The sequence below is a fragment of the Stegostoma tigrinum genome, chromosome 44 (assembly GCF_030684315.1).
Source record: "Stegostoma tigrinum isolate sSteTig4 chromosome 44, sSteTig4.hap1, whole genome shotgun sequence".
NCBI classification, from domain to species: Eukaryota; Metazoa; Chordata; class Chondrichthyes; order Orectolobiformes; family Stegostomatidae; genus Stegostoma; species Stegostoma tigrinum.
Genome location: NC_081397.1, coordinates 9,600,510 through 9,626,189, shown reverse-complemented (window position 1 = coordinate 9,626,189; position 25,680 = coordinate 9,600,510). Strand labels below are relative to the sequence as shown.

General features: G+C 44.6%; 2 protein-coding genes across 3 annotated transcripts; both read left to right on the top strand.

The window, feature by feature from the left end:
* The first annotated feature begins 9,746 nt into the window (after positions 1–9,746).
* LOC132206974 (histone H1-like) lies at positions 9,747–10,898 on the top strand. Its single transcript, XM_059642117.1, has one exon. It carries the CDS (start codon positions 9,786–9,788, stop codon positions 10,422–10,424), a length of 639 nt encoding a protein of 212 aa, XP_059498100.1. The 5' UTR covers positions 9,747–9,785; the 3' UTR covers positions 10,425–10,898.
* An 8,137-nt stretch (positions 10,899–19,035) lies between these two features.
* On the top strand, positions 19,036–25,454 carry LOC132206992 (late histone H2A.2.2-like). 2 transcript variants are annotated; one of them, XM_059642163.1, is made up of 2 exons: positions 19,036–19,169; positions 21,247–25,454. In XM_059642163.1, exon 2 carries the CDS (start codon positions 22,017–22,019, stop codon positions 22,458–22,460), a length of 444 nt encoding a protein of 147 aa, XP_059498146.1. In that variant the 5' UTR covers positions 19,036–19,169; positions 21,247–22,016; the 3' UTR covers positions 22,461–25,454. The 2 variants fall into 2 exon arrangements, with proteins under 2 accessions (XP_059498146.1, XP_059498147.1); XM_059642164.1 differs by having other exon boundaries at positions 21,244–25,454.
* The last annotated feature ends 226 nt before the right edge of the window (positions 25,455–25,680 follow it).

The window sequence follows — 25,680 nt, the reverse complement described above, 5'->3', positions numbered from 1 at the left end:
AGACACCGTTCGATATTTGGAGGTACAATGAATCTCTTGTTCAATCTACTACTTGGACTACTTCATGGGAATTCAGTATGTCAAAAAATTCACACAATTTTTTTTGATGATGTCGCAAACAATTGATACTTAATTTATGACCATGGCCATTACCATGTAGTTAAATCCTACAGGGAGTGCATGGAGATTGGAGAACTGAGCTCACTTTTTGTTCTGTTTGTCTCTTTCATAGAAGGCTAGCTCTCTGACCTGAAATCTGAGAGTAGAAATCATTTTTAGTGTTACATGTGCTGAGGCTTGAAGTGTACATGGTCTTCATGGCTATTAGATGTTGAGGAATGTGTGTTGGAACGGTGCATGTATGTATTTGGAATACATTGTAAATCACTCAGTAAGTCGGTGCGTGTGTGCGCGCGCGCATGTGCAGTTTATGTTATGTGCTCTCAGTAACCATTTTATGTCACACATTTGGAAGTCACATTATTTAATTCTTCTCTCTATGCATGGGACATCAATTTGTCAAAACATAGACACCGTCCTGCTCAGTTACTGATAACGTGAATGTTTTCTTCCATATCTGTACTCACACTGTGCGAAGTAACTATGTAACTGCATGAACTATTTCTTCACCTTGACAGTAACTTGAAAAACATGCTTACTAAATGCAGATTTAGTGCAGTTCCTCGGTGTCCGTCTCAGATGAAGATTCAGTCTGTGACTTTTCAAAAATGTTGTAAATATCAGTAGGCTATGAATGAAGAAAATTATAGCAACCGAGGAGGGGTGCATTGGGAAGAGAGAAAACAAACTACTTGTATTTTGTTGCTTGTATTTGACTGTTGGCTTGAATGCATTTCTCTGGAAATTGAGATCACCGTGTCTCTGACTCAAACTGCTCTTTGCCTGTGGAAATGATGCATTCTGACAGCGGTAACATACCTGCTGTTTGTGAGAAGCAGCTGCTCACACTTGGCTTTGCACCAAGGAAATGATACACTGTCTTGGTCCTTCATGTATTTGCCTGGATGAAAACAGAAGAGAAACATTCTGTAAATCAGCATCAGCCAGGTTTGACAATCTCAAACAGATTTTAAAATAAGCCTATTGGACTATCACACAAATCGTGAGACTTCGGCCTTTTCTTTGAAGCCATCAATTCAAACACAGGTCTAACTCAGCGAGGTCCAGAAACTGAACAATTGCACAGCTGCATCTAAAGGTGCTACCTGAGGATGCTGTAATATTGACAGTTTGTGTTACCAGATCCCAACACACTAACTGTTGTAAAGAAGCACAACAGACACTATTTCAAATGTTTTTGCTCGAGACATATAATCTGTTGACTCCAATCTGCGTCCTTTACAGGATTCTTATATTTCCACCATCTTGCCTGTGTTTCCACTATTCTTTGCACAATGACGATAAACAGTGTGAAACAGTAGCCAAACAAGCAGCATTTGGGGCAGGGCCACCAATGGCATGGACTGCTTTTCCCAATAATTCCCAACAACAAACATCAATGGGTCATTCCCTAACTCCCTTCTCTCCCACTGTGAAGAAAGCAACTGGGGCTGTGGGGAAAAGGGCAGAGAATGCTTCAACCTGAGGCGTCGGCCCTTTGTGGAGCAATAATAGAACTCTTCCCCAGGTCATGTTAATAACTCCCTGCCTCCAGCTATCTCAGAATTGAATGAGCAATGTTCGGGCTGCCCAAGTCGAAGAGACACCGAATGGCTGGCAGCTAAGCTGTTCCTCTAGCCCTGCTGCCTATGACTGACACGTGGTTAAACAGAACGAATGAAAAAAGCCACAATGGTACTTTGGAGAAGAGGTTATTCCGAGGCAAAAGGGAGCATTGCACAAACAACAGCTGCAAGATTTGTTGGAGACAGTTTGAAGGTTTGCAACAAAGATTGAAGGGGACAGTAAATTCTGCAAGAAACAAACAGTTGAACTCATGGGATTATGGCTCATAAAAAAATCTACAGAATCAAACAAGTTCATTAAAATTGATAAGCAATTGACTTCAGTCCCTTTAATGAAAGGATGTTGTCCCATTAGATGAATATAGTTAGTTAGGACGAGGGGTGTCAATCATCCCAAAGACAGCTGGCCTAGCTCATCATGAAAACAGCAGATAACTCCATCTTGCAGCAATATTCACGCGATTAAGAAATTGGTTCCAGTTAAAGATCCTTCAGATGGATTTCAATGTAATTCTAAATCTATATATAAGCATTAGGGGAGAAGATTCAAACATGGGTATGAAAGTTAATTAGTCACCAGAAGGTTTCCTATGTCACTAAAGGAATGCCTGGTGCATCCAATAAGAAGCAAATGGCTCACAATTCATTAGCTCCAACAGAGCTAAGAGTAGGGTAAGCATAATGCTTTAAATAAAACTCACTTTAGAATACAATTAATATCATGAATCTCACAGCAAGTCGTAAGAATCAACTCAGCAATAGTAAGCCCTGCCAATGCTGCAGTTGGAGATAACACAATGTGGAGCTGGAGGAACACAGCAGGCCAGGCAGCATCAGAGGTGCAGGAAAGTTTAAGTTGTGGGTCAGGACTCTTCTTCAGAAGCATCAACTTTCCTGATACTCTGATGCTGCCTGGCCTCCTAGTAGGAGTCAACTGTCTGTTTTATTATAATTCAGACAGTGGGAAAATAAGAGGAGTAACAGAATTTAATAGAGACACAAAATTAATACAATTGACAGCAGAATTCAAGCTAGCCTGATAGGTAAGCGATTCTGGGGCATGACTGAAGGTGTACAGCCAGTAACTTTGAAAAGCGAATTAATAGATGCATGGAAAGATCCCATGGCCTGGTGATTACATTGTCTGTTAAACATTATGAGATTGTGGCGACTCTTGGCCTGGCTAATAGAGGGCCCATCTTCAATTAAGAGTTTCAAAGGATTCGTTGTATAGAATAAGGGGAAAGGCACAGTGATCCCGTTGCATTGAATCACTGCAACAAAATGTATAATACTGTATTCCACTGTGAGAATCAGAGTCATCAATCGCTTTCCAATCTGAGCTAAAAATTAATGATGTAACTGCATCTTCAAGAGGGGTGGCTGTGGCCCTCTCCCCGCATGATCTGGTGACTGGTTGACGAAATACTGCCACGGGCCTGAATTCCGCCTGCCCCGAGTCTTTGTCCTCGGTCTGGAGTTTCACTCCTGCAGGGAATCAAAGAAGTGGATTGAAAATTTGGCCCATTCAATTTGCTCCACTGTTCAATGACAATATCTGATCCAAGTGAGCCGTTAACTGTAGTATTAATTCACCTTGACCTTCGTCCCATAAATATTAATTCAATGTTGAAAGAACATACAGAGAAATGAAAGAAATGGGACATTCTCACTGAAGCAACACATAAGTATTGGATGGCACCCTGTGTCACAGTGGTATCTAGATGGAAGTGGTCGTGGGCTTGGAAGGCACTGTCTATGGAGCATTGGTGAATTCCAGCTGTGCATCTTCTGGAAGGTACACATTGCTGCTTGAGTATTGGTGTCTGAGGGAATGGACGTTTGCGGATGTGCAGCCAATCAAGTGTTTCTCTCCTGGATGGTATCTTGCTTCTGGTGTGTTTGTGGAGCTGCACTCATCCGGGTAAGTGGGGCTAAACAATCACATTCCTGACTTGATCACATGAGATGTTGGACAGGATTTGGGGAAGCAGGAGACCAGACACTCACTGCAGGATACCCAGAGTCTGACCTGTCCTTGCAGTATCTGTATTTATGTACAGAATCAGTTCGAGCATCACAGCGTCCATGAGTGAAACAGAATGGGAACAGACCCTTTCATCCAACTGGTCTGCAATAGATTAACATCCCAATCTGACCTCGTCCCATTTGCCAGCATTTTGCACATATCCCTCTCATGTCGACCTGTTCATCTACCCGTCCAATGGTGTTTAAAACTTATCATTGTACCCTCCACAAGGCGTACCTCTGTCAGCTTGTTCCAGACATGCCCCACACTCTGCACTAACGAAATCTCCCTCAGGTCTCTTTTAACATTGACCCTCTCACTGTAAACCTATGCCCTTAAGGTTTCGGCTCCACCACCCGAGAAAAAGAGACCATGGCTATTCACCCTATCCATGCCCCTCATGACTTTATAAACCTCTACAAGGTCACCCCTCGGTCTCTGACGCTGCAGGGGAGAAAGCCCGAGCCTGTTCACCCTCTCCAAACAGTTCACACCATCTGGTCCAGCTAACATCTCTGTAAATATTTGCTGCGCCCTCTCCAGTTCAACAACTTCCTTCCGACAGCAGTTTGGCCAGAACTTTAAGCAGTAAAAGTGGACCCAAAACATTTCCTGTACAGCCACAACATGACATCTCAACTCCTATTCTCAATGCACTGACCAATGAAGGCAAACACTTGCTTCACCACCTTATCTACTTGCGACTCCACTTTCAATGAACTATGCACACAAACACCTTGGCGTCTTTGTTGGGGAACACTTCCCACGGCCCTCCTATTAACTGTCAAACCCCTCTCCTGTTTTGAACAATGAGAATGTGAGAGTTATTATCATTCTTTTCTTGTCAGTTACTGCAACGTGAACAAGAGCAACTATTAATGTATGCCTTTCCGTTTCTGTTATGTCCATTTGTGAGTTTAGTAATTGTTGCAAACACCAGTTTTTGCTGTGTGACTGTGAGAGTGAAGTTCTCAATCCAAAATAATCAATTTCTACTCTTGTGCATCAAAATAGTTTTATTCTCTGGCCACCAGTGATATTCTGTGACTGTGCTTCAATCTGAGAGAATAGTTATGAGGGCGTAGAGAGTGAGCCTTAACCCCATTTCCATTTGCAGTTTATGAGCTTTCTGTCAGTCTGAGGGGGTAAGGAGGTGGAGAGCAGATTATATTCTCAACAATTTGTGGAAACAGTTGAAGAGTACAAATGTTCTAGAGCAAGCACAATGGGCTGAATGGCCTGCTTCTGACATGTACTTGGTCTGTATTTCTGAGGCATTTTCATGAATCCAAGTGTTGGATAGTGCGTCAGTGTAAAGATATCATGTAGAAATGGACAGACAAGCTTATTTTTCTTTTAAAAAAGCTGGCCCTGTGAGTCAGTGTAGGCTGTTTCCAGTTTTACTGAGATACTTAGTTTCACTTTGTGTACTGGGATATTGAGTTTTTTTTTCATTTATTTATTTGGAGAATTTTATTCTGTATCTGACAGACCATGCTGCATTCTCTACTTGTCAGGCTTTGGCAGAGAAAGTGCATTTGCATTTCACATTATTTAATTTCTGTGTCTTTGTATGGGACATCATTCATCAAAAGATAATTTTAGTCCTAAATAAAAACTCAAAAAACTTCAGGTGCTGCAAGTCAGAAACAAACATGGAATATGCAGGAAACGCAAAGCAGGTCTGGCAGCACGTGAAGAGAAATCATGGTTAACTTTTCAAACACTTCCTCAGTTCTGCGCAAAGGTCACTGGATCCGAAACATTAATTCTGATTTCTCTTCACGCATGCTGCCAGGCCTGCTGAGCTTTTCCAGAAAATTCTGTTTTTGTTTACTATTTCTGTCCTCAGTCACTGATAAACATCAAAAGTTTCCTTCCATATTTGTACTCAATACCTACTCCATATAATGGTCATTGTAACAACTTGATCTGTTTGTATCAGACTTAAATGGAACTGCAGATGCTGGAGAATCCGAGATAACAAGGTGTGGAGCTGGATGAAGACAGCAGGCCAAGCAGCATCTCAGGGGCAGGAAAGCTGACATTTTGGGCCTAAACTTTTCATCAGAAACATCAGCTTTCCTGCTCCTATGATGCTGCTTGGCCTGTTGTGTTCATCCAGCTCTAAACCTTGTGATCAGGTTGTATACCTGGATTATAACTATAAAAATACCCTCGCTTAATGTGAATTCAATGTAGTTATTGAGAGTATATTTGTGACATAAATTCAATCTATTCTCTTCAAATGCTGTGAATGACAATGGGCTGTCAAAGATAAACTTTCCTGGAACTGGGTTAGTTTATATTGAGAAGAGGAAAAAAAAGGTTACATTTTGTATTTTGTTGGTGGCATTTGTTCGCTGGTTTAATTGTTTCTTTATGGAAATTGCGTTCAATGCGAGTCTTACTTAAGCCGCGACTGTGGAAAGGACAGTCTCCGCTCTGACAGTGGGAACATACCTGCTGTTAGTAGGAGCAGCTCGTCACACTTGGTGTTGCACCACGGAAACGTGACATTGTCTTGACACATCAGATAATTGCCTGGAGAAAGACAAAAGAGAATTCTCCCGTAAATCGACATCTACCGAGTTTCAAAATATCAAAGCTCATCAATAGAAAATTTCGTGAATACTCATGATAATTCCTTGTTTTAAAGCCAACGAGTCGAACAGAAAAGAGTCCGGTTACACAACTAACCCGGGTTCCTCCTCTTTCTTTTAGCGAAATTCTAAAACAATTTACTAAGATACAAAAGCTAACCAGATCCACGAATGGAATGCTTACACGGTTCAATATCCAGCTCCCAATACACGAACTATTGAAGGGAAGCACAACAGGCACGATTTCAAATATTTTGCTGGAAACTCTTAATCCGGTGACTGCTATATTTCTCCTTCGCGGGATGAGCCCGTTTGCACACACTGCTTTGTTTTATTCACGGTTCAATGCAAACTCGCAACTAACAGCGTGAAACAGCAGCCAAACAATGAATTTCCATCAGTGTTTAGAAGACTAAAAGCTACAAGCCTGACCCCCAGCAGCAGCTTCTTGCCGCTGCGTCTCCCTCAGGAGGCCCACACACAGCCCGAGAAAGGCCTCCCTGTCCCCGCCCCCAGGCCGCTCACTCCAAGTTCCGGGACCAGTTCCTGCTCCGCTCTCTGATAAAGGGTCTCGGCCCGAAACGTCAGCTTTTGTGCTCCTGAGATGCTGCTTGGCCTGCTGTGCTCATCCAGCCTCACATTTTATTATCCTACTCCGCTCGGCCTCTTACCAACAGTCCCCGGGTCTCCCTGAACTGAGCCCGAATCAATGCCAGTCTCGGAGCCCCCTCTGTGTCCCAGACTCACATCTCGATGCGCTGCTGGAAGGAGCCTGCTGTTCCCTCGCTTCCCTGGGCGCTGGTCTCTCCATTGCGGCCTGTTTCAAACAAACCTCTTCCACTCACTGAGTCAATGCCCCTCAACAGCGGCTCAGCGGAAAGCTTCACGCATGCGCTCCTCTGGTCAGCAACAAGCAGCTTTTTCGGGGTGGGCATAGCAAGGATCACGCATGCGCTGCTTTCCCCGCTGTGTCCCAGAAACAAACATCAATTGGTTACTTGCCCAATTCCCTTTCCTCCCAGTTTAAGCAAAGCGAATGGAGGCTGTGGGGGAAATGGCATAAAGTGTTTCAAACTGGGGCATTGGCCCTTTGTGAAGCTCCAATGGAGCTCATTCCCGGGTCATGTTAATATCTGCCTCCCCCCGGCTTTCTCACAACCTGGTGGGGAAGCGGAGAAGCTGGCAGCCGTTCGGCCCATTTAATATTCTCTACTATCAATAAAATCACGTCTGATCTCATGTTAACTGTGATATTTAATTCTGCTGGCCTTCGTCCCATATTGACTCACAGAGCGATGGAATAAATGCGACATTATGACGAAGGCAGAATGTAACTGCTGTGGGGTGTCTTGCAGCGCAGAGGTAGTTTCCCTATTTCTGGGTCAGGTGGGCCGTCCTAAAGCCACACCCGGACCAGAGGAGTGTAATAATATCCCTGGGCCCGATGCAAATACCAGTTTGGAATTGATGACTGATTTTATTCTCAGTATGCTGCAGGCAGAAACCTTGTGATGAATGGGTTACCGCAACGAATGACCCACCTGTTTTTTCTGGTTTGCGCATTCCTGGGAAGAGGACGTCTCTGGCTTGGTCCAGCATTTATTGCGCGTCCCTAGTTTCCCCCATTGAGAAGTTGGTGCTGAGCCACCTTCTAAAATAGTTCTGGTCCATGTGCTGCCCACATTGCAGTTCGCAGGTAGATCCAGGGTCTTGATTCAGAGACAGTGAAGGCAAGGGGACGTATTTCCAAGTTAGGATTGTGGGTGATTGGAGGGGAACGTGGCTAGTATCAAGGTGGTGTTCCTCCACATCAACTGCCCAAGCCCTTTCAAATGGATATATTCGTGAGTATGGATGGTGGTCTTTTTACAGTCTACAAAACTGTCATTTTAGAGGGCTATTTAACACCGTTTTTGAAATTTGAGAAGAGATTCACTAGTATTTGCAGAGTATGTAAGGCTCGAGTCATATAGAAAGGATGGATAGGGGTCAAGATCCATAACGTTTCCTGTCCCTAAGATGCTGCTTGACCTGCTAGGTTCATTCAGTTCCACACCGTGTTTTCATGGATAGGCTGGGGCTTTTTTTCACTGGAGAGTAGGATGTTGAGAAGTCACCTTCTCACAGTTTGTAAAATACTGATGGGGTGAGACAGAGTTAATGGTCGTTGAACTTTGTTTGGGATGGAGGGAATAGAAAACCAGGGCGGACATTTTAATGTTACAGGCGAGAGATTGAAAAAAAAGACACGAGGGGCGTTTTTTAAACATAGAACACGGAAGGATGTGGAATAAACTACCTGTCGAAATGGTCGACGTGGCTATAATGACATTAAAACGACATTTGGAGAAGTGCATAAACACGACAGTTTTGAAAAGAAATAGGTCAGGGACAGGTAGATGGAACGAATTCAATTTGGTATTATACTCGGCCTCTACTGATTGGACTGAACGGTCTGCATCCTCACTGTATGACTCTGTGGGAGAAAAAAAACAGAGACAAGCCATTGAGTTGGATGATCTGCCATTTTCATGGTGAGTGGGAGGAGAGGTTTGAAGGGCTGATGGGTGTTATTTGCCCAGTTGCTATTCTTTACGTTTATATGAGTGTGATTCCCAGAAACGATGTTGAGTATTGTCACTGCAATGAAAGAAAAAACTGATCTCGGTGATCAATGTAACTTCAAACCAGATGATTGGCTCTTGCAGCTGAATATGCAGCAGAACGAATCTCCGGCGCACAGACCTCGGAGAGTTTCACAATTACTGAGGAGAAAAACTACAACTAATTCCCTGGGTACCGGAGCACAGGCTGAAAGGGGGAGAAAGTACATCCTCCCACAGGTACATTTAGAGATATTTCTGCCCTGTGACTGTATGGATGTGAATATTGAGTCAGAGAGACTGTCGGAAAAGGGCGGGCGGGATAGTCACACGTAAATGTGCTTGTGTGTCCGCTCATATCATGATATTTCCACGTCTCTCTTGTGCAAATCAAAAAGATTTTCATTTCAAATCATCCCCCTGCTCCTCCACTAAACCCTAAAGATAGAATTCAAGGCAATATATTTGTTGATTTCAAGATTTCAGTCTAAAAATGATGATAATGCCAGCGCTCAGCTCAGACAGCGCGATCAGTGCAGCAGCAAAATGCGGTAAAATCGACAACGGAGCCGTCAATTCGAGTGAAAACCTTTCAGCCGCAAACCTTCCCGTGTCAGGGTCAGGAACGATCGAGCCTGGCTCTCTGGAGATGCGGAATGGCAGAGGAATTGGAGAGTTTGTGCCGAGAGAGAAACACAGACAGGCAGCAGGAGCAGGGAGCTGAGGGCAGGTTGTCTCCGCGCCGTCCGCTCGCTGCCTTTAAGTTGCTCAGTGCCGCCACCAGCAGCTTCATTGCTGACCCAGTTCAGTCTGACAGAGAGAGATTCAGCGCAGAGTTCCCGACATGAGCGACAGTGCAGCCGCCGAAACGGCTCCTCCAGCCTCCGGCAGCACCAAACCCAAGTCTCCAAAGAAGAAGAAGGCGGCGGCTCCCATGAAGAAACCAGCCGGTCCCGGGTTGGGCGAGCGGATTGTGAAGATTGTCGGGGAGAACAGCGATCGGAAGGGGACGTCTCTGGTCGCTATAAAGAAGGCGCTGCAGAGAAGCGGGGTCAATGTGGAGAAGCAAAATGCACAGATCAGGATGGCTGCTAAGAGGTGCCTGGCGAAAGGCTCCCTGGTTCTGGTGAAGGGCCAGGGCGTCTCCGGCTCCTTCAAACTCGCAAAGAATCCAGTCAAGGCAAAAGTGGGAAAGAAGGCGAGTCCAGCAGCAGCCGCCAAGAAAGCAGCCGTGAAGAAAACAACGGCCAAGAAGGTGGCAGCGAAGAAGTCCCCAGCCAAGAAAGCAACAGGCAAGAAAGCGGGCGGCAAGAAGGCAGCAACGCCAAAGAAAGCGGCGAAGAAAGCAGCGCCGAAGAAAAAGACTCCCGTGAAGAAGGTGACAAAGACCAAGAGCCCCAAGGCCGCCAAGCCGGCCCCGAAATCGAGGAAACCGAAGGCCAAGCCCAAAGCGAAAGTGACCAAGAAAGCAGCAAAGAAATGAAGCAGTCCGTGTAACATGTAACAAACTGAACCCAAAGGCTCTTCTCAGAGCCGCCCACATCTCTCAGGAAAGAGCTGAGCCCGGATCGAATGATCCCTGAAATAACATGGTGCAGAGCTGGATGACCATAACAGGCCAAGCAGCATCAGAGGAGCAGGAAAGCTGACGTTTCGGGCCCAGATCCTTCTTCCTGCTTCTCTGGTGCTGCTCGGCTTGCTCTGTCCATCCGACTCTACACCTTGTTATTTCAGATTGTCCAGCATCTGTAATTCCGTCTATCTCTCAAATGATCCCTGTCCCGGTTCCGAGTGCAGACACAGCATAAACTTGAATTGATTCGAGTAACTGAAATATCACATTTCCGAGAGCAGAGACTGAGAATGGGGATGGTATCACATGGGGAGGGTCACTGGAACTGCATCTGGCTATTTCATACCGCGACTTGTAATTCTGCCCAGACACAAATCTTACATAATGCAGGAAATGCATCTCATTAAACCTTCCAGGAATGTTAATTTGTTTAATTTTGATGATAGGACCTCTGGCGATGTTTTAACGGTGTATTCCTCCCATTTACCTGCGAAACACATTTCAGGCAGTAATTCCAAATTGTGTTCGGAATGTTTACAATCTGGGAGAAATAAACATGTCCCGAAAAAAAGGGATTTTGCAATTAATCGCTTTGAAGAAGTTTAATTCGGCGTGTTTGATAAGATTGATTACCCACGGTTACACGGCCGGTTGATCAGTTTGCCTGGGCTGTATCAATCTCCGCGCTTCCCTCCTGCCTGTTACAGACAGATCAGGCAATGATCCCGTGTCCTGTCCGCGCTGTGGGCAAGGTCGGTTTCAAGCAAATTGGTGTGTTAGCAGCGCAGGGGTGTTCCTTCCTCCCAAACCACCAAGACGCCGGCAGCCGATGAAAGGAGCGCATGCGTGAGACCCTCCCCCAGTGATGGCATTGAGGAGTGTTGACTCAGTGAGTGGAAGAGGTTTGTTTGAAACAGGCCGCAATGGAGAGACCAGCGCCCAGGGAAGCGAGGGAACAGCGGGCTCCTTCCAGCAGCACATCGAGATGTGAGTCTGGGACACAGAAGGGGCTCCGAGACCGGCACTGATTCGCGCTCAGTTCAGGGAGAACCGGGGGCTGTTGGTCAGAGGCGGAGGGAAGCAGGAACTGGTCCCGGAACTTGGAGTGAGCGGCCTGGGGGCGGGGAGAGAGAGGCCTTTCTCGGGCTGTGTGTGGGCCTGCTGAGGGAGACACAGCGGCAAGAAGCTGCTGCTGGGGATCAGTCTTGTAGTTTTTAGTCTTCTAAACACTGATGGAAATTCATTGTTTGGCTGCTGTTTCACGCTGTTAGTTGCCAGTTGTGGGGCTTCCGATAAAGGACGTAGATTGGAGTTAACAGATTATACGTCTCGGGGGGAAAAAACACATTTGAAACAGCGGCTGCTGTTCTTTTCAACAGTGTGTTGGGATCTGGTAACATGAGCTGTGTCAACAGTGTAGCATCTTCAGGTCGCACCTCAGATGGAGCTTTGCAATTATTGCTCAGTTTCTGAATCTCACTCCGTTGGTATCGAATGAAATATTTGAAAAAAAATTCCTCAGACAAGGAGCAGCTCGATGTAAGAATGGAATCAGACTTGTGTTTGAATTGATGCCCTTTAAAGAAAAGACTGTGTCAAGAGAATTCTATGCTGTTGTCCAACAGGTTTATTTTGGAGTTCTGTTGCTTTGGGAGCTGAAGTTCAAGAAACGAAACACCCTAAAAACTGTTCACTGAATATATGTTAATCTGATTGATATTGTCAAATTTGGCTGATGTTGATTTACAGGAGATAACTCTTCTGTCTTCCTCCAGGAAAGTACTCGCAGAAACAATATTTCCTTGTTACAAAGCCAAGTGTGAGCAGTTGCTTCTAACTAACACCAGGCATGTTCCTGTGATCAGAATGGAGAATATCTTTTCCATAGTCAGAGTGGATTGGATCAGACTTGTATGAGCTCAATTTCCAGAGACTTGTCCATGGAAACAACTAACCAAGCACAACTGAGGAAAGGCAAGTTTATTTTTTTTGTTTTCATTGTCAATTGACATCATGCTCGTTCCAATTAATATCATTTGTCGCCCATTTACATTCACATCATGTTTGAAATGTTAACAGCTGACTCCTTGTTGAAAGTACTGAAAACAGGAACTGGATCAAGTTTGCATTTAGGAAAGGTGTTTTATAATATCTCAAACCGGATAGAGAGACTCCTCCTACCACCCCCTTTGATCATGACCCTGCTCCAATCGCCAAAACAATATCAACTCCCAGACCATCCTCAACCTCAGCACCTCAGGTACTCTCCTGCCAACAGCCTCTGACCTCATCTTTCCCCAACGCCATGTTAACTGTTTCTGCCTTATCCCCAAAATCCACATACCCGACTGCCCCGTTGATGCACACTGTCTCTCACGCTCCCACTTTCTGCAGTCAAATTGGGTGGCCACGGGTACCCACATGGGCCCAAGCTATTCCTGCCTCTTGTAGGATACATGGACCAGCCCCTCTTCTGCAGCTACACTGTCCCCACCCCCACCTCTTCCTCTGTTATTTCAATGACTGTATCGGTGCCACCTCGTACTCCCTCAAGGAACTCACAGTTCATCCACTTTACTAACAGCTTCCACCCCAAGTTTAACTTCACCTGGACCATCTTAAGTACATCTCTCTCCTTCCTGGACAACTCTGTTTGTTTGCATTTCTGGAAACTGGTAACTAATTCAAGCCAACCGACTGTCACAGCTACCTAGAATACACCTCCCCTCCCCTACCTTCCTGCAAGAATGCCATCCCCTATTCCCAATTCCTTCCTCTGTTTCATCTGCTCCCGAGATGAGGCATTCCAATCCCGGTCATTGCAGACGTCCTTGTTTTTCAAGGACTGCCATTTCCACTCCACAGTGGCTGAATATGCCCTTGACCTCATCGCTCTCATTTCTGCAACTTGCCCCTTAGACACCCTCTTCACAATAACAAAAAAGACAGAATCTCCTTTGTCATCACGGATCACTCCAACAAACTCAGGATTCAACGCATCTTCCTCCGCCACTTCTGCCACCTTCAATCTCACCCCACTCCCAAGGACACTTTTCCCTCCCCAACCCTATCAACCTTCCAGAGGGACTGCTCTCTCTGACTCCCTCATCCACTCCACACTCCCCATAGCCCCACCGCCCCTGGCACATTTCACTGGAACCACAGGAAGTGCTACACCTGCCCCAATATCTCTCTCCCCTTATCTCCATCCCAGGTCCCAAGAAAACCTTCCATGTTAAACAGATGTTCATCTGTATGTCCAGTAATACATTGTGTTGTGTCCACTGTTCCCGATGTGGCTCCCTCTACATTGGGGAAACCAAGCGGAGGCTTGGAAACCACTTTGAACACCTACGCTCACATCGTGACAAACGACTGCACCTCCCCAGTCATGAACCACTTCAACACCCCCTCCCACTCGTTGGACGACATGTCCATCCCAGGCCGCCTCCAGTGCCACAACATTGCCACCGGAAGGGTGCATGAGCAGCAGCTCGTATTTCACTTGGGAGCCCTGCAGCACAATGTTCTCAACAAGGGCGTCAAAATCTGTCCACCCCAAACCCATCCCTGCCTCCTTGACCTGTCCATCTTTTCTCCAACCAATCTGCTTCTCCCACCTCACTGATCAACCCCCACCCGCACTTTGGCCTACTAACCTTAGCCCTGCCTCCTTGACCTGTCAGCCTTCCCTCAACCCAAATCTGACCTCCCTCCCTACACTTACCGTTACTGGCTCCAGCCCTGCCTCCTTGACTGGCCATCTTTTCTCCACCTATCTGGTCCTTTATCCACCTTTCGTCATCATCTCCTCACTTCTCTCTATTTATTGCAGAGTCCCTTTCTCTTCCCTCTTTCCCCCCCCCCCCCCCCCCCCATTTCTGACAGAAGGGTCCAATCCAAAAATGTCAGCTCTCCTGCTCCTCTGCTGCCTGACCTGCTGTGTTCATCCAGCTCTACACCTTGTTACCCCCTCAAAGGAAGACATGTTACATAGTTTGAACAACCACGTCTGACAAGTAGCAAATCACTACTGAGCACATGCAAACACATAGACAAAGCTGCTGACTGAGTCCCAAATATGCTCATTGTATCAACACATAACATACAAAGACTGGGTATACATTGTTGTCATACACACTGCAGGGAACAGAAGCAAATACATAGAAAATGTTTACAGCTCTGTTTTAAGAAAAGCAAGAGAGTCTACCAGACAGAAAAAAATACCTTTCAGCCCATGGGGTTGATAGTAGACAAAAACAAGCACCTGACATTTCTGATCCCGTTCAGCCAGCATTCCATTTCAATAAGTGTGCCATGGCAGTATACGATTTGCCAATCTACCTTATCACAGTGTGATTCTCAATGTGTTCACCTTCAGGAATAGAAACCATATTTTCCGTCTGTCTTGCAAAATTTCTTTTTTTTGTGTGGGGTGAAGCATTGAAGTGAATTTGGCAACTAAGTTAAACAGTTTTCTAGTGTCACTTGTCCCTCCCAATGAAATATTCCAGAAACACGCAAGAAAACAGAATGCTGTTTCTTCACGTTAGTGATGTAATCATCATTTAAAGCAACGAAGAATGATCCATTTAACTAAATCTTGTAATTGTCAAATTTTACTTTCTCACAGTTCGACCATATTCAATAAGGTTAAATCTTCTCCACTGTAAGACAGAAAATACAATTCCTTTTTCTTTCTTCATCCCCACGACAGCGCATTGTCAGTGTATTGCTGATGCCATGTGCCATTGCACAACAGAGCAGGGTTCTGTTATATCCATGGTAGTATAATTTAAGTGAATTAGCCGATACCCTTCCCTGTAGAAGGAACCTCGTGGTCATTCAGCTGAATACAGTTGATTTGTTCATTGCCCTTTTCTTTAGACTCAAAGAAAGGAATGCCACATCAATCTATTCCCTCAGCATTATTCACAAAATTCTGTTCCTGTGTACACAGAAAAGCTGATGTCACCTTGAAGAACAGCCCTTGATACAATTTCTGTCAGTTAGACTCTGCTCTCTTGGAGTTACAAAACCTTTTTGCTTTTACATTACACAATCCATTGCACAAAACAAATGCATGGAGCAATAACTGACAGGCACAGGCTGATAACTGCACTCCTGCGTTCTTAAAGCAGAAACTGACAGGCTTGGGCTGATAACTAAACTCGGAGGTTCACAAAGCAGCAGCTGGCATGTACAGATTGATAACTATACTTTGATATTCACAGAGCAGAAACAGACAGAGAAAGATTGACATCTGTACTCTTATTCATGTGGTATAAACATTATAGGTACAGATTTCTAACTCCACTCATTAACACACCGAGCAGAAACTGACAAGGAGAAATTATTTATATTTCAATACCAGGACTGGCAAATCCAAATTGCTAAGCACATTCACAGCACACTCACTGGCTGATAGGGAACGATTGATAAATGTCCTGAAATAGTCATGTAACAGAGACTACCAGTTACAGATTTATAACTGCACAATCAGACACACAGCTGAAACTGACAGGGACTGACCGGTAAATGGACTCGGACATTCGTCTGGTAGTTAATGACAAAACATAGAACGTAGAACATTACAGCACAGTACAGGCCCTTTGGCCCTCGATGTTGTTGTGCCGACCTGTCATACCGATCTCAAGCCCATCTAACCTACGCTATTCCATGTACGTCCATATACTTATCCAATGACGCCTTAAATGTACCCAAAGTTGGCGAATCTACTACCGTTGCAGGCAAAGTGTTCCATTCCCTTACTACTGAGTCAAGAAATTACCTCAGACATCTGTCCTATATCTTTCACCCCTCAATTTAAAGCTATGCCCCCTCGTGCTCACCGTCACCATCCGAGGAAAAAGGTTCTCCCTATCCACCCTATCTAACCCTCTGATTATTTTATATGTTTCAAGTCACCTCTCAACCTTCTTCTCTGTAATGTAAGTCCCTCAGCCTTTCCTCAAGACCTTCCCTCCATATCAGGCAACATCCTAGTAAATCTCCTCTGCACCATTTCCAAAGCTTCCACATCCTTCTTATAATGCGGTGACCAGAACTGCACACAATGCTCCAAGTGCAGCCGCACCAGAGTTTTGTATGGCTTCACCATAACCTCTTGGTTCCAGAACTCGATGAATAAAAGCTGAAACACTGTATGCCACCTTAACACCCCTGTCAACCTGGGTGGCAACTTTCAAGGATCTGTGTACATGGACGCCGAGATCTCTCTGCTCATCTACACTACTAAGAATCTTACCATTAGCCCTGTACTTTGCCTTCTGGTTGCTCCTACCAAAGTGCATCACCTCATACTTGTCTGCATTAAAATCTATTTCCCACCTCTCAGCCCAGCTCTGCAGCTTATCGATGACTCTCTGCAACCTACAGCATCCTTCGTCACTATCCACAACTCCACCGACCTTTGGTGTCGTCTGCAAATGTACTAACCCATCCTTCTACGCCCTCATCCAGGTCATTTATAAAAATGACAAACAGCAGTGGACCCATCAGCGACCCTTGCGGTACACCACTAGTAACTGCTCTCCAGGATGAACCTTTCCCATCAACTACCACCCTCTGTCTTCTTTCAGCAAGCCAATTTCCGATCTAAACTGCTATATCTCCCACAATTCCATTCCTCCGCATTTTGCACAATAGCGTCTTGTGGGGAATCTTATCAAATGCCTTGCTGAAAACGATAAACACCACATCAACCGGTTTACTCTCATCTACCTGTTTGGTCACCTTCTCAAAGAACTCTAAGGTTTGTGAGGCACGACCTTCCGTTAACAAAACCATGCTGACTATCCCTAATCAATTTTATTCTTTTCTAGAATATAAATCCGATCCCTTATAACCTTTTCCAACACTTTACCAACAACTGTGGTAAGGCTCACTGGTCTATAATTACCAGGGTTGTCTCTACTCCCCTTCTTGAACAGGGAAACCACATTTGCTATCCTCCAGTCATCTGGCACTATTCCTGAACTTTTGATCACAAATCTATCATATCCACACAGCAAAAACTGACAGAAACAGATTAATAATAAAACTCCCAGTTTCATATTTGTTTAAACTGACAGGTACAGTTTGATAACTATCAGATTTTCACAGCAGAATCTGACAATAACTGATCGATTACTAAACTCAGATTGACAAGCAAATACAAACAGGTATAGACGTGACAACTACACTCATGCATTGACCACCAGCAACTGATGTGTAGGTGCACAACTACACTCATTCACATGGCAGTAACAGAGAGCTACAGCTTAATAACTACAGTCACCCACCTGCATTACAGTAACTGTCAGGGGCAGGTTGATAACACTCACACATTGATGTGACGGAAACTGACATGTACTGATAATAACTAAACCCATCTATGGATACAGCAGAAACTGACAGAGACTGATAATTGCACTTCCATTATCATTGCAGAAACTGAGATTTATAACTGCACCCTCTCATTCACATGGCAAAAACTGAGTGTACAGATTTGATAACCATAGCCACACATTTGCTTTGCAATATGTGACAGGGATGGGATAATCCTTCCTGCAAAATGTTACAAGAAAGCAAGAGAACTAATTAATTAATAATTCACAGCAGAAACCTAGAGGTATAATCCTGATAATTACACAAGAATATTCACTGGGGAGACACTGACAAGGTTCAGATTGATAATGACAATCTCATTCATACAACAGGAATTGGTTGGTACGCACTGAAAAGCACAGTCTCATAATTACAGAACAGAAACTGACAATCACAGACGGATAACTACATTTTCATATTCACATGTCTGAAAATGACTGTTAGGATTGAATGAATATGGTGCATTTTTACAAGCAGAAACATTCAAGGTTACGCTAACAACTGCACCCACACATTCAAAGCTCGGAACTGACAGGTAAAGATGAAAAGCCAAGCTCACGTGTTGACATAGCAGAAACTGAGAAGCACAGTCTGAAGCCTGCTCTCTGACATTCAGATAGCAGAAAACGACTGGCACAGATGGATAAGTATACTCACCTTGCAGACACTGACACGAACATTCCCACATCACCAACAATCAGGTAAAGACTTACAACGGCATTCTCATATTCACAAAGGGGGGGGAAAAAAATAATCACAGTCAAGTCCAATTTGATAACTTCTCAAATAAACACAGGGCAGAATCTCACAGGTCCCCGTCAGTCTCTGCTGTGTGAATACATAAGTAATTTAACAAAGGCTCACCAATGTGTGAGACATGAATAGATCAACAAATAAACTCATATCCACAGACCCACTCACATTGTGTAGTCCCATTCATGGATCTGGACACTTAGTTTGTTTCTGGACTTCACTCAATTGGTATGGAATTAACAAAAAGAAAAATCACAAGACAAAGAAGCAGCTCAGATCAAGAGTGAATCAAACACCTAATTCTGTTCAGATTCCTGGCTTGAAATTAAATATTGTAATGATTATTAACTGAACATTGCATCCAATAATGAAATATCACTGAACTTGGCTGATGTTGACTTGCAGGAGGGTTTTCTTCTGTCTTCCTCCAGGCAAATACGTGAGGGACTAAGAGAAAGTAATATTCCCTCGGCACAAAGCCAAGTGTGACCAGCTGCTTCTAACAAACGGAAGGTATGTTACCGCTGTCAGAGCAGAGAGCATCCTTTCCACAGTCACAGACCAGATTGAGTCAGACACACATTGAGGTCAATTTCCAGTGAGATTTGTTCCAACAACACAGAGGAAATAGAAGTTTTGTTTTTTTCCACCATTCACAATGCACACCTGCCCAGTTCGAACAAATTTCAGCATTTCAAGTGTTTTGCGAGATCTGCAGCTCGGACAGCGGATAATGTTGAGCTGGCTTGCTTTTCTTCATACAGTTCATCACCATGCTCAGTGGTATCATCAGTGGAGCCTCCAATGAGTCAATGTTATTCCACGCCCTGTGGAATTTATACTGTATGGTCCATTATGGTGACTACTATCACTTCTGGTTTTGATCTGTCTGAGTTTTCATTTTTGGGGTCCGATTCTATAATCTTGTTGATTGAAGTATGCATGGAAAACCATGCCTCTCGGAATTGCTGTGTGTCTGTGTTTGGCTTGGGCTACCATGGTTACTTTGTCCCATGTTAACCTGATGGCCTTTATTGTCTGAATATGTGATACATTCAGACAACCAAGGCCATCAGTTGAAATGGGACAAAGTTACCATATTAAAAAGAAAGGACTGTGGATGCTGTAAATCAGGAACAAAAGACAGACTTGCTGGACAAGCTCTGCAGCTCAGCAGTAACTGGTTCTGAGGAAAGGTTACTGGACCCGCAAGGCTAACTCTCTGTTTTTCCCTTCACCGATGCTGCCTGACCTGAGCTTTTTCCAGCACCTTTTATTTTTGTTGTGTAAGGTAACCATAGCAGCCTAAGCCAAACATAGACATGTTAAGGAATTCCTAGAGACATTGTTCTCCACACAAACATAGAATTGGACCCCATGTATAAACCCATATAGATCAAAACTGAAATGACAGTACTCAGCATAACAGACCTGACAGTGCAAATTCCAAGCAGAGGAGAATCACATTGCATCAGCAGAGGCTCCACTGATGATGTCACCTAGCATGGTGGCAAAACGTCCGAACAAAAACATGACAGCTCACTGACCAAGTCAACAACATCACATTTCTGCATTCACAGCACATTGACATTTACACCGTTTTTGAAGATGGACAGACTGAATACTTGTCCAAAATACACACTCAAACTGAATATAATCTGCATTAAATGACTCTGATAACAGCTACCACATAACAAATTGCATCATCACAGAGAATATTACTGGCTGCCAAAGTTCAGCCGTGTTGTCAAATAGAAACTGACAAGCATGTGTTGATTCCTCTGCTCAATCATTCACCCTGTAGAAACAGGCAAAAAACAGGTTGACACTCTCTCATATATGGAAAAAAAGTTTGCTATACCATTCTCAAATTCACATTTGAAAAATGATATGTACAAATTAATATTTATGCTCACATATCAAACTACATGTACCCAAATGATAACTACGCTTATATATCCACAGCATATCAACAATCCGTTCTTCTCTGTTGCTAACACTCCAGTTTCACAGCATAACTTCACAGGTCCAATTTTATAAATGCATTTAAATATCCACAGACTTAACAGTTTTTTTTTGGGTGCAGTGTGATAACGGTAGTAGATTCACCAACTTTAGGTACATTTAAGTTGTCATTGGATTAGCATGTGGACATACATGGAATAGTGTAGGTTAGATGGACTTCAGATCGGTCTGACAGGTTGGCATACTATTGAGGGCTGAAGGGCCTGTACTGTGCTGTAATGTTCAATGTAACTACACTCCAATTTTCACAAGCAGATTCTCATAGGTACGTACTGATCATGAACTTCACGTATCCATGAAGCAGAAATGGACAGGAACAGCTTGGTAATAACCCTCCTAATGTCATACAGCGTGAACTGACAGGTACACTTTGATAACTATATGCATATCAACAGTGCAGTATCTGACACCTATGTATTGGTAACTACACACATACACACTCTCTCACACACACACACTCTCACGGAGCAGAAAATGAGAAATATAAATGGATAACTAAACAGACATATTGACATTGCAGAAATTGACAGGCTACATGGATAACTACACTCATATCTTGCAGCAGAAACTGATAGTGACACTGATTGGAGAGCCGAAGTGGGAGAGAGAGTAAAATTTGTCAAATCAACAGAAAGCAAAAAGCACTGGTCACAGTACGTCAGCACTCGTCTGTGACCGAGGTAATCCGAGTAAAACTGATACCGAGACACGCTGGCAGGTGTCTGAGGAATGTACGAATAGTTTGGGCCTCGATATATTGGAGATTTGAAGAAGGACGTCAAACCTTTCGAGGAAACAAAAAGTAAAGGGTCTTGACGGAACAGGCAATTTAAAATATTGTCTAAAGATGGTGCGCACGATTAATGCTCTCTTTCAGGAAAAAAAAGTTATCGTTTGGTTTATTAACATATCGAGGTGTTTTTGAAATGTGAAATGAATATGCAGGTGCAGATTTCGGCCCCTTTTTGCCGCTTGCATTTAAGTTTTTGAAAATCCGATTCAAGGTCAGAAATGGACATTCCACTCGGTTCGGGAATGCGGGAAAGGGAGATGAAGTCAAATATACATTCATAATCTAAAAGTAAATGTATTCGCGCATTCTGTTCTGTTAAACGTCCGAGTTTTCGTTAAATATTGGCGGGCTTTTCGAGTTTGAAAGAAAGCGGCTGATGATTTGGCGCCGGGATTTTCCGGCCTCCTGCCCGGGCCCTCTCCGGATTGGTGAGGGAAGCAGATATCTGATTGGGCATTGAAACGACATGAGGAGATACTGAACAATGTGACCAATCAGCAATGGCCGCATCCCCATTCCTCCCGAAGGTATAAGAGGGCGGGATGTGGCCGCATTGCAGCATTCTCTGTGAAAGTGTTTGTGAGACTGTGGTTATGTCTGGGAGAGGAAAGGGCAGTGGCGGGAAAGCTCGGTCGAAGGCGAAGTCCCGGTCGTCCCGGGCTGGGCTGCAGTTCCCGGTGGGACGTGTTCACAGGCTCCTAAGAAAGGGTAACTATGCTGAGCGTGTGGGTGCCGGAGCGCCGGTCTATCTGGCTGCGGTGCTCGAGTACCTGACGGCTGAAATCCTCGAGCTGGCCGGTAACGCGGCCCGGGACAACAAGAAGACCCGCATCATCCCCAGGCACCTCCAGCTGGCCGTGCGCAACGACGAGGAGCTCAACAAGCTGCTGGGAGGGGTGACCATCGCTCAGGGCGGGGTGCTGCCTAATATTCAGGCCGTGCTGCTGCCCAAGAAAACCGCCGCTGGGGGCGCCACTAAAAAGTGAAGAGACCGTTCTGTAACTTGACAATCCAAAGGCTCTTTTCAGAGCCACCCACAACATCAGTGAAAGAGTCTCAGACCTCGTTTTTGTTCGATTGATTTAATTTTAAATATACAGAGCCTGGGACTTCGCAACGTCAAATTTCAATCACATCATTCATTGATCCTGTAGTTGTCACAGTTCGATAGAAAATGAAATCCATCCTGCTGCTCCTGATTTCGGTAATATTTCCATTCAGAGCTGGCAGCCGATGAGCAGGAAGAAGTTATGATGAGCTTATTATAAATTACAATGTATGACATAATTGGAGAACAGAATAATCGTTTTGCAAATACGTTTTCCAGTCCGACTGCTTGTTGTTCACTGCCAATTTCACATCTCCCTTCATCGCATTAGAGAAAGCGAAAGTGACCCGGGACAGCACGTTGCAGGGTCATTTGCTTCTGATAATGAACGGCCGCTGACCCTCTGCGCATTAATCTCAGGTGCAGCTCATTTTCCTGCCTTTGATATTATCGAGTCCTCACAGTGTGGAAGCAGGCCATTCGGCCCATCGAGGCTCGACTGACCCTCTGAAGAGCATCTCTCACAAGGTGCCCTTCCATATCCCTGTCACTCTGTCTTTCTCTGGACACACTGGGCCCATAGCATAGCCATGCCACATAAAGTGCACATCTTTGGACTATGGAGGAAACCAGAGCACCTAGAGGAAATCCTCAAAGACACGAAGGCCACCCACCAGCCTACCTTTTATCCTGGGAGAAGTAGCCCTGGCCTGTACAGCTTCTCCCTGAAGCTGAGCCCCTTACAAATCTTTTATGAATGTTTAAGCTTAAAGTTAAAAACAAAAGCTTCTCGTCAATCTGGCTGTTCATCATCTTGAAACCTTGGATGAACTGTCTAATCCATTCCCTACAGCAGACCAGGAGTGCAGCATCAAAAGGGGACGACCAGGGCTGTTTCAGAAAATTCAGCGGAGAAGGCTTCAGCAAATCCATCAAAGATACCAAGGGGCAGGACTGGAACAGTTTAGTGGCCCCAACCCACCAAACTGAGCAAAGCAAGACAGTGGACAAAGACAGTTCCCACCCTGATGCTGTCTATGCTTGGTTGACACAGAATGCCAGCAGCGTGGTGTCCACTGCCCCGCCAGGCCTCAACGCACCTGTTCTATCGGTCACTGCAGTTGTCAGATCCGTCTTCCTGGTGAGAACACCCAAGGAAAGTAACAGACCTGGACTGAAGCACCAACTCTGCATGTAATTCCTGTGGGGAGGTACTCTCTGACATCTTTGTCTCCCTCTGACAAGCTGTACTCTGCACCTGCTTGAGAAGACCACCATTATCCCAGTCCTAAAATCTACATGCAATATGACTTCATCTGTACTGCCCAGTGGCTCTGGCATCCAAAATCATGAAGTGCTCAGAGATGCTGGTCATGGCCCACTTGAACTCTCGACTTTCAGCCTGCCTCAATCCCTTGCAATTTTCCCACTAATGCAACAGGCCCCCAGCAGATGCCCTTTTCCCAGCCCTGCAATCATCCCTGGAACATCTGGGCAACAAGGCCACCTACAATCAGGCTTCTGCTCATCAACTACAGCTCAGTCTTCAACACCATTATCCCTGCAAGACGGAACTCAAAACTAACACCTCAGGCTTGGCTCCTCCCTGTGCAACTGACTCCTCAGCTTCCTGAAACACAGACCACAAATCAAGAAGATAGGCAACTGAATCTCCTCTGTGAGGACATTCAAACACTGCAACCCTCAAGAATGCATTCTCAGGTCCCTACTGTACTCCTTGTATACTCACTATTGTTGTCAAATTCTGAATGAATGCCACCTATAAGTTTGCTGTTGACAACACGATGATGGGATGGATAATAAATAATGATGATTCAGATGACAGGAAGGAGATGGAGGGTTTGGTGACGTGGTGCAATTATAAAAAGAAAACTGAATGGTCACAAAACAAAAGAACTTATAATTGGTTTCAGAAGGAAAAGAGCAGAACACACCCTCAGGTCCATCAACAGAGCAGGGTGCTGAGAGTGTCAATTTCCCAAGAGTTACAATAACCAACAACCTTCATGGGACTTCCCACATAGATGCAATGGTAATGAAGGCACAAAAAGGCCTCGTCTTCCTGAGGCTGCTCATGTATTTGGCATGTTACTCATGCACCATAGAAAGCATACTGTCTGGGTTCATCAAGGCCTGATATGGAACCTGCTCTGTCCTGTTCCACGAGCAACTATGGAAGGTTGTGTTCACACCCCACACCGTCACGGCACCCAACTTCCCAACCATGGGCTCTCATTGCTGTGCAAAGCCTGAGACATCAAAATCCATCCAACCCCAGTGGTGCCCTCCTACAACCTCTTGCATCAGGCAGAAGATACAGAAGCTCGAACACCCACACCAGCAGGTTCAAGAACAGATTCTTCCCTGTCATTGTCAGACTGACGAATGGAATCTTAAATTTCAAAAGTGTTGATCTTGCCTGCATACATCCTGTGGAGTGTAACTTGTATGCCTTATCATTTCCATTTTTCACATTATGACCTGTATGTGCTTACTGACTATGATCTGGCTATACTGCTCGCCAACAAAACCATTCACTATTTAGGAACATGTCACAATAAATCTAACTAAATTCCTGTAGCAGAGAGACCAGAATTGAATGCATTATTCCAAGTGTTCTAATCCATGTCCTGTAAAGCTGCAACTTGTCCTCCCAACTACTGTTCTCAATATATTGGCCAAATTTTCCGAAGGATACCATCAGCAACAAATGTTGAAACAGAAGTTAAACAAGATACAACCTTATTTTCAACAGGCTGAAAAAGCCACCCCAGTGCCCCCTGAAAGAAGTTTTGTACAAGATGTGATAATGTGATAATGGGCCAGTTGGAGGTTTCAGTTCAGTGGTGGTTAATGCAGCTAAATTGTATGTGTTCAAATATCATGAAACAAAAACAAAAACGGCAACTTCTGATCAGGTTCCAGTTTCACAACTGATTTTTCTTTTTGTGAAGAGAAGGTGTGTGGCCAAGATATTGTCAATTCACACATTCTTTCCAAGCAGTTTTAAAAGGCAATCATTTCACATTGAACATCTGTCTCTGCCTCAATTATATGAAAAGAGCACGTCCTTAAAAACAAGACACATTGCTGAATTTACCTTCGCCCACTTGTTCAAAATGTGGGAAACTGGCATA